Below are 10,345 nucleotides of genomic sequence, written 5' to 3'. Positions count from 1 at the left end.
AAGCAGTGGTATCAACGCAGAGTACTAAAACGAAGGAGAAGCGTCATTCAGTAGAAAAAAAGAGGGGTCGTGCGAATGACTTAGACGTGGTATATGTTTCTAGTATTTTAATCAATTTTAACGAGCGACCGCAGCAAGGAAACTCGCGGCTGCGGTAACGAGAATAGGAAAGATGTAAGATGCTGATTAAGAAAGATCTCCAGAGGATCATTAACGATACGTTTCTTTTTTTTCTCTCTCTCTCTCTCTCGAAACGTCAATCCTCCGGAGTGTACTTTTTGTCCTGATGATTTCTTTCCTTTCTTTTTTTTTTTATACGAAGAAAGCTTCATTATATACTTTATAATAACTTGCCCGATTGTCAAGAGTGTATAAAAATGGTACAAAAGAAAAAAGAAAAAAAAATATATATTCGTAGAATATTTTCACGACGTTTGTGCAACACCTGATTTTCAACACTTAATTTTAATGGCGTAAAATTCCCGTGGAAAACGAATGCGTATAAAAGTATCACAGAGAGGGCCGCGATTTTCTCTCGTATATTTGATAAATTTAAAATTTATCCTCTGCCTGCATTATTTATATATTCGTATCTAAATTCAATTTCTCACGTCGCGCGCGAGGGATCATCATTCGTCAATCATATCATCAGCACAAAAAGCGTCGATCGATACAATAATTCACATTTAATGCTCAACACGTTTAAATACAAATATCCGTACAACGAAATACGAACATTGATTTATAACTGCTATAATGTGTCATAGTTTTTGCGTGTATCTCTCTCTATCGCTGCGTACGTAATGTGTGTATATGTGTATGTGTGTTTGTGTCGCGTTGCTGTAAACATTGTCCTTAATCTGATACTAGATTCGCCTAAAGACGATTAATTCTCGCTAATTCAGATATTTTTTGCGCGTAGACACTATATATATATATATATATATATGTATATATAATATATATATAATATATATACATATATATATATTTTTTAATTTTATAGTGAACAAGAGAAAAATACGATGGATATATCATCAAGAATATCGCGAGCGTTCTCAACCGAGGTTGAAGAGGACGAATTTCTCCTCTCGAGAGAACGGGGTGTCTCGAGCAAACTGTCGCTTTTTCTTTCGATAAGAGATAATTAATAAATGATTAGATATAATAAATAATCAGACAAAATTAATAAATAATAAATACTAAAAGTTAACTCCGCGGAATTATTTAACACTAAAAAAATAAAAGGTTGAATTAAAATATTTGTGTAAATGTATTTGTGAACAAATTATATATTTTATTTTACTAATTTAATTTTCCAGAATGAAATCTTTTTTTTATATATATATATATATATATATATATGTTTGAGAAACTTAATTTACAATAAATTATTACTGATACAAAATACAAAAATAATTAATGTATTGAAAATTAGAAAGTTTGCGTGAATTATATTTCATATTCGTCTTGTAATCAACAGAAATGCGAGAATTTTAAACACCCCGTGTATTGTTTATTAATTTAACAATAATTAACGTTCTGTACCGATTAAAAAAAGAAAAAAAAATCACAGAAAGAAGCCACGTTATTTTATTGTACTATAGTTCGCTGTTAGATGTAACCATCTTGGGATGTGTTGGCCGACATGTCGTATACATGTGTCACTGAAATGTTAATACATATGAAATTAATTTAAATCTTAAATTTAAAAATTAAATTAAAAGAGATTAATAAGATAAGTTTTTTTCGTTAATTCGCTCGTTTCGCTAGTATGTTTTGTTTTTTCTCTTTTGCATTCTCGTTAGTTTTTTTTCTTATTCTTATCACAGCCATCGTTAGCACTACTGGACTTCGGGATTTATCATTTCGCACATACTTCGATCCGTTAAACCTTACAATTTACTACTTAACAATTTAAATCTATTTACAGTCGCATCTTTCGATTACGATGTCGAGTCGCGCTTACGTCGCATTTTATCTAATTGCAAATTTACACGAAGGAAAATCACGAATCTCTTGTATCGTTAATACTTACGTATAATACTTACAATCTTTGATTTGTAAATTATTAATATTATAGTATTCGTGATTCTTTTTTATCAATAGAAAATAATTTTCCTTTATATCAAATATTATTGCAATACATTTTTCCCGATTAAAAAATTTTTGTTAATTTAGACATTTAATTGTATAGATTGTAGATTGTTCTCGGGATTGGAGAAACGAAAAGACGACGGAAGTTTTTGTGGTGAATCGAAAGATACCTTACATTAATTTATCTAACTTACTGATTAAATTTTCAACGTTTAAACGATCTTCTTATCATCTATAGCAGCGATCGTGCTGTGCAACATATTACGTATCGATTCGTTGATCGATCGATCGTCGGAAGACTATTAAATCATATATTCACAAATCTCGTAGTTCTTAATAATAAAACTTGAAGATTCTCTCGATAAATTAAACATCGAATATTTATAATGCCAATAACTTATTTTATCTCAACACAGATGTGTCACGTAATATTATTAAATCAATATGCATTTGTTAAATTATTACCAAAGCGTTGAGAATAAAAGAAAAATTATACAAAGTTGGAAAAAAAAAGTAAAAAAATGTTTTCTTTGCTACGAGAGAAAATTGAGACGATCTATACACATATTTTTCAATTTCTGGCCTCGTGCGATACTTGATACTTTACTACGTAAACGTACCCGCAAACGCATCGGCGTTTAAAAATGTAGTTCATCGCTCGCAACTCCCCGACGATCGATCGGTCAGCAGCCGAAGCGGGTCAAACGCCCGGCGCATTCGCAATATTAAATTCCTAAAAGTTTCGACTTCGCGAAGTTCACCCTTACGAAGAAGCACCTAAATATCTTACGTTGAGCAAGGTGGATCGCATCCTCGATCACGCTACGCGTTTTTTTAGGATTTCATCCCTAACTGGTGACGTCACCTACGACTTTGGAACATTCCATATATACGATGTATATATATTTTTACACGTTTTAGCAGTCTCTTGAAGAGTCCTTGAAGAATTCCGTAATTAAAATTCTAGCAGTTATTGTACGATTAACTTTTACACAATAAATATGTTGTATGCGTATGAAATATACGTTAACAAAAGGATGAACACCAGTTAAGGGTGAAAACGCACTCTCCTTCTCATAAGCGCGATCTACGGTGACGGAAAAAATGGAGCGCGATCAGATACGAGAATCGATTAATATTTTACTCTACGTATAATGAAAATTATAATGCAGCCTTAAGTTAAATCGTATCATCTATGACAAGGTTAAATTAACATCATAGTTCTTCAGGCAGCATTTTCTGCTACTATCCGCTAATAGAGATTCCTTAACATATAACATATACACACGCGTCAAATAACAATTTTAATTTATAAATATATAACAATTAAAAACTATATATTATTATCACGTTTTTCGTTAAAGATTTTAATTTACAAAGCTAACGACAAAAAAAATCATGCATTATTGGAAGAGAAATTATCTTGAATTATAGAATTCTGGTGACAAAACTGTCAAATCGTTACGCCCAGAGTGTGATCGCGTCCCATTTTCTTCCTTCGCAAGCAATTGTGGCAAGGTAGTGCGATAAATCCACGAAGGATGGACGATTGTCAAGGTCCAAGGACATACAAATTATTTCCTAGCTCTTAGTATCCACCTCTTTGTTGGCTCTCTCTGGCCACCGGATCGGTCGGTCTTTTAAAGCGTCGTTCGGGATTCCAGAGAGATGAAGATTGTAATAACAGTGAGAATCGTTACTCGCTACCGCGATAGAGTTTACGCGAGACGATAGGAGGACGACAGGGGTTCTACTCTCTACGAAAAAACGAGCGAATATCTCGTTCTATATCTTTCAACACGTGTATCATTAAACTAACTACTGGTATTGAACGAATGCACTCGGTGGCGTAACGCGTCGCAGACAGAAAGAAATGGAAAAGGTATTCCATCGGTGCTTTTATATCCGGCGATTGGTATACGATATCGAAATGCAGATATAGTGAGCGCGCTCACTCGCGAGTTTTGGAAAAAAAAATCGATTTAGCTATTTATAATCCTTCGGCATCAATTTAATTGTCCTTTCACGGCGCGTTGTGCCTAGTTTTCCGGACAAAATTTTATTACCATATAAAAGTAATATATCAGAAATCAGAATACAAAAAATAATAATCAAAAATATTTTTAGAAAAAAAAATTCCGGAAATATACACTTACGATCAAATTAGATTTCTTTACTAGATAAAAATGTTTCCAGATTTTTCCTTTAAATATAAACTTCTTCAAAAATTTGAGATACATAGCTAAATCGATTGCCTTAAATATTTTACATTAATTTATCTGTTTCACATTTTTTTCTTATTCAATTGCCACCGAGAACATATAATCGAATGCATCCTCAGCTTGCGGAAGCATTGTGTATATGGTATTTTTTCTCCGAACTACAGAATAATTCTAAAAATATCGCGATTCCTACTACGAGAAAGGATGTTTGTTAAATATTCATTTGATCTGTAGCTTTTTTTTGTTTTACAGACTGCAGCGGCTATACGTAATTGCTAACAAGATCTGCCGCGGATAAAGTGTCATTATTTTTGCCATTATGTCGAGAATTAATATCTATCTATCTACGTAGCACACAGAGAGATGAAATCTTCTCCGATATCTTTTATTCGCTAGATCTTTGAAACCAATCCTGTCGGATCGATTGATCGTATTTTTTCGTATATTCACGTTGCACGAAAAATCGCATGTATCTACTAATCCAAAAAAGGATCTCGAAGAAAATGTATCGTCGAAATCTATTAAAGATTATACGTTCATTATATAATATATCGACAATGATTCTATATCGTGTGTTCGGAATAACAAAAATCGCAATGACTTAAAATTACAAAACAGACTTATATACAATTGTAAAACTTCTTAGGCTCGCTGCGAATAATTGCGATTAATTTACGATCATTTTGAGCAAAAATCATATATTGCGGTATAGTCGGTATTATATAACTTTCGATATAATCACTGTCCGCGAATTATATCAAAGACTTTTATCGATGTTATATTCAACGCAATTTTATATCCGCGCATCTCTTTTTTCAAACTTCTCCGCCTTACGAATATAAGCTTTACAAAAAAGGTATATTTATAAAATAATTTCTGTCATTTTTTTTACAAAATAAGCTAGTGCTTCTGAAATAAGTATATAATTTCTGTTTCGCTGATAAAGAATTAATTGAGGAAATAATTCGCCGCATCAAGATCGCCTTCGTCGATATTTTTATCCGGTGCACAAAATTATATATTATATATCCTCCGAATTTAAATATATCTCGATACCAAAAAATCGAGATTCAATTTGGAAATTACCCTTTGTCCTAATTACAAGAGAGGCGCTATACAATTAATGTCGAGAATCGATACAATTTATTTATACAAGTAACCAACGATTCGACGAACAATTTGCTAAAAGATTGCTCTTATCACATGGATCGCCGAGCGGCGAACGTTCCTCGCGCAATTTTACAAGTTACATCTGCGGATGGAGAACACATTACGACGTAATAATACACAGTTGTGTAATCTCGCCAGGTTCCACGAACCTTCTTGTCGATTGTGGATCCTCGTTTAATTACAACAACTGTAAAGTATATATAATGTGGAACGCTCAACGACACGGCGACACAACAACGATAACATCGCTCGCTATTTAATAAAGATAATGAGCATAGCGCTGATATTTATTCCTCGCCGGATACAGACGCTCTCCTTCACGAGTCAAGGCAAGCATAGAAATGAAAACGTCATTGATTAGGTCTCTCTCAAACACAAGTTTCATCGTTTACGCGCGGCCGCGTCATTACAACGGCTTTCGATTATTAAATGGTACAGAGCATCATGCACTTGGATTCCTTACTAAAGCATAGACGCAATAATAAAATCACAGCCAAGTCGCTAGAGACAATTGCGCGAGATATATCTTCGCATATCTTTTTTTTTTATTTCGATTTAATAATTAATTTTCAAATAAAGGATTAAAACTAAATTAATTTTTGCAACATAAAAATCTAAAATTTTAACTTAAGTCAACTTAATACATACATTTCTTTAAACAACCGTAACATAATAATTAAAAAACGCGCATAATTTATAAAACTGCCTAACTCGCTCTGGATTTGCTTGAAAATGAGATAGGATTGGAAGAGAAAGAGAGAAAAAGAGAAAGAGAGAGAAAGAGAGAGAGAGAGAGAGAGAAAGAGAGTTACGTGAAGTTTGTGAAAACAAAGTATATATTTCATAGGAAATAATATAACAAAATGTATCTCGTACAGAGAATTTAAACAATGCCTTAGTCACGCTAAAGCACAGAGCATCAGCCATATATATGAAACATGATATCAATATCGGCGGACGCGAAGCTACTGTGTGCTCGATAACATTGTAACATAGGCAACAGTAGTAGAATTACTCTTAACAACAAAGTAACAAGCGAAAAAACGAACAATAGCAGCAGAGCTAAGAAAAGAACAGAAGGTAGGCGAAATCAGTTAAGTTAATCAATCGGTCCAGCTAAACCAGCATTCAAAAAACTCAAAGTTTCTATATATATATATATATGAACAATTTCTTTTTTTCTTTTCTCCGTGCGGCAACGAGCTGTGTCTCTCCCGGGTGAGGTGTTTATATACCGCACAGAAAACGCCGTACCTCACGTATCTCGTCACCAGATCACACACAAGACTCTTGTATGTCACAACACTGCATTCTTGCTTGCTCGATCGCAGATATAGTATATATAGAGAGCGAGTCCTTTTCTTTGTTCTTTCTGTGTTCAGTTTTCCTTAATTTTTTAAATTTTTTTTCTACGAGAACCGCTCGAGAGCCAAGCGGTGTCTCTTTTCTTTCACATCGAGTCATGCGCACGACTTTGAGAAAGTGGAAAGAAAATAGGGCACGCGCGCGAAGATAGAGGAGTAAAGAGACACGAGAGCGAGGAACCGTGTCTTCAGTCGTTTTTCGCGGAGATCTCTCTCCGCGCTTTAACGTGGTCGTGTGTGTGTGTGTAACACGTGTCAGAATATAAACACCCTTTCGGTTTCTCTGTGTACACAAAAGGTGCTTAGTGCGTTAAGTCGTGGTAGTCTGATTTAGATGCAGCCATCTTATCTGACAAAACATTTCAACGTTAGACAAATAGCATGACAAAAGAAACAAAAAAGAAAAACCTACGATGTGTGTATCTATGAATAGCAACTTATGCTAAAAAGTGTCAATCGTATTCGTCCATCTACGTACGATAAAAATAAAGATTCTTATCTAAACGAGGGAAAAAATGCTGCGTAGTGCAAAACGTTTTGTAACGCGAAGATACAAACGACTTTGTCGCGACAAAAAGAAAGCATTCTGCGCCGTATATAAGAAAGAAAAATCTACTCTACCAAATCTCTGAGAAATATCGAGATACGAGGTAGATCGAATACGCAGAGCCGTATTCGATCTAAAGACACATCACAGGTAAATAGAATATAAAGTATAATAAATCTTTCGATCAAAACATGGAAATAAACATCGCAAGTAAACATCGAGTGTGAAATTAGTGCTCTCCTATGTAAACTAGACGTATTACAGTAATCGTATTACAGTATTACGATAAAAAAAATGAGATGCAAGTCATTTCAACTATATATTTTAGCATAGAATTCAGTTGAAAGCAAAAAAATGCAAACTCGGCCTGGCAGCGCTAATTCCGCTCTTTTATCATCTCTTTTCCTGAGAGAGTTTTGAATTCTAACGAAAGAGAACAATGCGTATGTTTATCGATTACCACTGCCAGGTAACGAGATAAAGTCTATTAATGAGCAGCTGGTCTCGCGCAATGTGTATGTGTAAAATTACTTACCGCGGCTTTGATTGTATCCGGCTTGCCAGCCCGCGTAATACGCCGCCTTTTGTTTCCCGTGTTCCTCCGCGATTTTTACGCTAAGCGGCTCCGATCCACCATCCGGTATTGTACCGTGAAGCTGCGTGATGGCCTCCTGAGCTTCCTCCCTTTTATCGAATCTGCAAAATAGGAAAACGTCAAATGATGATGTCAAATGCATCGTTAAAGAAATTTAGAAGTGTATCAATTTCCATTATTTGTCAAGAATAATTTAATTGAAATATATAAAAATTTCTTAAGAGCTCTTTCTCTCTTTCTCCAAAAATATTGAAGCACCGTTAATCTTTCTATTGTTGGCATAAACTACAACAGCTCTATTTCGCGCGAGAATCATACATTTCCCACAATTATAGAATATATATATGTATATCTTTAGTTTATCCGTATGTTTTATCTAGGTCAAACTAAAGGGAGCGTATCAGAATTATGCAATTGAAACCAGGAGATGTACAAAAATACTTTGGCAGGAAACTTTCGTAAAATAAATACGCTCGCGCGGATACATGTACCACGTTGTGTAACGATATAGTATATGATTGCCGCGAACAGCTGTTTTGAACTTGTTCCAATTTGCAATACCGCATATTATTTATACGCATACTTGACAAATATATATATATATGATTGTGTAAAGTTTCATAAAAATTTATTACTCATGAAACTATTTGTCCTCTCTTTAGCATGCGTATTATGAATTCGGTATTTATGAATATAAATTGCTGTGTAAACATAAATCTTATTAACATTTAAAAGATGGAAGGATCGATATTAATCATAGAAAAATAATCATCTTTACTCACCTCACAAACGCTACTCCTCTCGGTAAACCGGTCAGTTTGTCCTTCAATATATTCTTCTGCACAATGTTGCCGAATTTGCTGAAAATTTCGTCGATCTGACTTTCCGTTATATTTCTGCAACGAGAAACGATGTCTTCTTTCAGTACAATAAATTTTCTGTATTATTGTGATTAATTTCGCGGAAAAAGTGAAGTTTCACCTTGGTAAATTCGTAACGTAGAGATTAGTTTCCTTAATTTCTTCTCCAGAAGGCCGCGCGAACGAGACTTTCAGACGTTTGTTTTGCACTTGAAGTCCGTTTAACGTGTTTATCGCCGTCGCGGCATCCTCGGCTTTCGCGTAGTTTACAAAACCAAAGCCGTAACTGTAACCAGTCTATAAAAAAAATGTTACAATTAGTATTGTACATTAAAAATTCGCATCATGTAAGTTCTATAATACAAAACCATGCTTCGATACAACTACTACCTTGTAGTCCTTCATGACTCGACAGGACTCGACCGGACCAATCGTCACGAACAGACTGTACAGCTCCTTCTCGTTCATGTTTTGCGGAAGGTAATTGATGATCAGATTAGTTCTAGGTTCATCATGGCTTTTGGTTTGTTGTTGCTGCTGCTGTTGCTGCTGAGCTTGAGATTGCGGCTGTTGCTGCTGCTGCTCTCGCTGGTCGGTCATTTTGCGGCACTGTTGTAGGTCACCTTCTCCCAAAGATGATGTCTGATTCGACGAGACGATCCGATTTCGCTGCAGCTGACGTAGTTTCTGCTGCTGCTGCTGTAGCTGCTGCTGATGTTGCGCGACCACCAGCAGCTGGGCTTGCGATTGTTGTTGTTGTATACTCCAATACTGGTACCCGGCCATTGAAACAACCGTCGACGGGATCATCGGCAAATACAAAAAATATAAACAAATTCATTACTACGTCTTCCCCGTACGACAACGCCGACACGTTCGTAGGCCTGCGCTTTCGAACGCTCTCATCTCTCTCTCTTTCTCTCTCTAAGCAGTCTCAAAATAAATAGAAAATAAATGTGCAATATATATGTATTTGATGCCAGACCTGTGTGTGAGAAACAAACAAACAAAGGCAAGTATAATAAGGATAAAACAGAATCGTAGCGGGCAAAAATCAAAGATACAAAAGTGTATACGTATAATAAGTAACAAATTGTATTGCAAAAATTATATTGGCGCGTTTGAAAATAAAACGCTATAATGTTGGCGCTTTACAAATGTGTCGTGTGTTGGTAATTGTACAACTAGTATATATATATATATATACTTTGCTCTATTTCATGATGCTAATCTAAACACTTCAATGTCACATGTATTCGATAATCTATAATTCTCAGTACTTTTCAGATTTAATTCTTTCAATTTCAAGAAATTCGAATAAAAACAGCCAATAAAAGTATTTATTAATTTATATATTATAATATATTAAAAAATATTTAGTATAAGTATACATATATATATATATATATATATATATATATATATTATATATATTATCACACGGTCGTGCAATGACATCGTGCGATATCGAATTTCATTGAGCGCCGCTG

General features: G+C 34.6%; 1 protein-coding gene across 2 annotated transcripts; it reads right to left on the bottom strand.

The window, feature by feature from the left end:
• Positions 1-1,592: 1,592 nt before the first annotated feature.
• LOC145938593 (sex-lethal homolog) lies at positions 1,593-9,693 on the bottom strand. Of its 2 annotated transcripts, none has more exons than XM_083042331.1 (5): positions 9,246-9,693; positions 8,977-9,152; positions 8,778-8,891; positions 7,936-8,096; positions 1,593-1,667 (listed from the first exon to the last, which is right to left on the bottom strand). In XM_083042331.1, the coding sequence occupies exons 1-5, from the start codon at positions 9,663-9,665 to the stop codon at positions 1,615-1,617; spliced, it is 924 nt and encodes a 307-aa protein (XP_082898457.1). In that variant the 5' UTR covers positions 9,666-9,693; the 3' UTR covers positions 1,593-1,614. The 2 variants fall into 2 exon arrangements, with proteins under 2 accessions (XP_082898457.1, XP_082898456.1); XM_083042330.1 differs by lacking the exon at positions 1,593-1,667 and adding an exon at positions 5,679-5,804.
• Between the last annotated feature and the right edge of the window lie 652 nt (positions 9,694-10,345).

The sequence above is a fragment of the Prenolepis imparis genome, unplaced genomic scaffold (genome assembly GCF_030444845.1).
Source record: "Prenolepis imparis isolate NDT839.2.m4 unplaced genomic scaffold, iyPreImpa1.0 SCAF_7, whole genome shotgun sequence".
Classification (NCBI taxonomy): Eukaryota; Metazoa; Arthropoda; class Insecta; order Hymenoptera; family Formicidae; genus Prenolepis; species Prenolepis imparis.
Note: the sequence above shows the minus strand (reverse complement) of the source record. Positions and strands in the feature narration are given on the sequence as shown.

Bases quoted from the DNA above. Each gene is read 5' to 3' on its own strand.
- LOC145938593 (XM_083042330.1), bottom strand. From the start codon at position 9,665: ATGATCCCGTCGACGGTTGTTTCAATGGCCGGGTACCAGTATTGGAGT. The intron at 8,097-8,777 runs GTGAGTAAAGAT...CCTATTTTGCAG, and splicing joins AGAGGAGTAGCGTTTGTGAG to ATTCGATAAAAGGGAGGAAG. The intron at 5,805-7,935 runs GTAAGTAATTTT...TGACTCGTGAAG, and splicing joins CGGATACAATCAAAGCCGCG to GAGAGCGTCTGTATCCGGCG.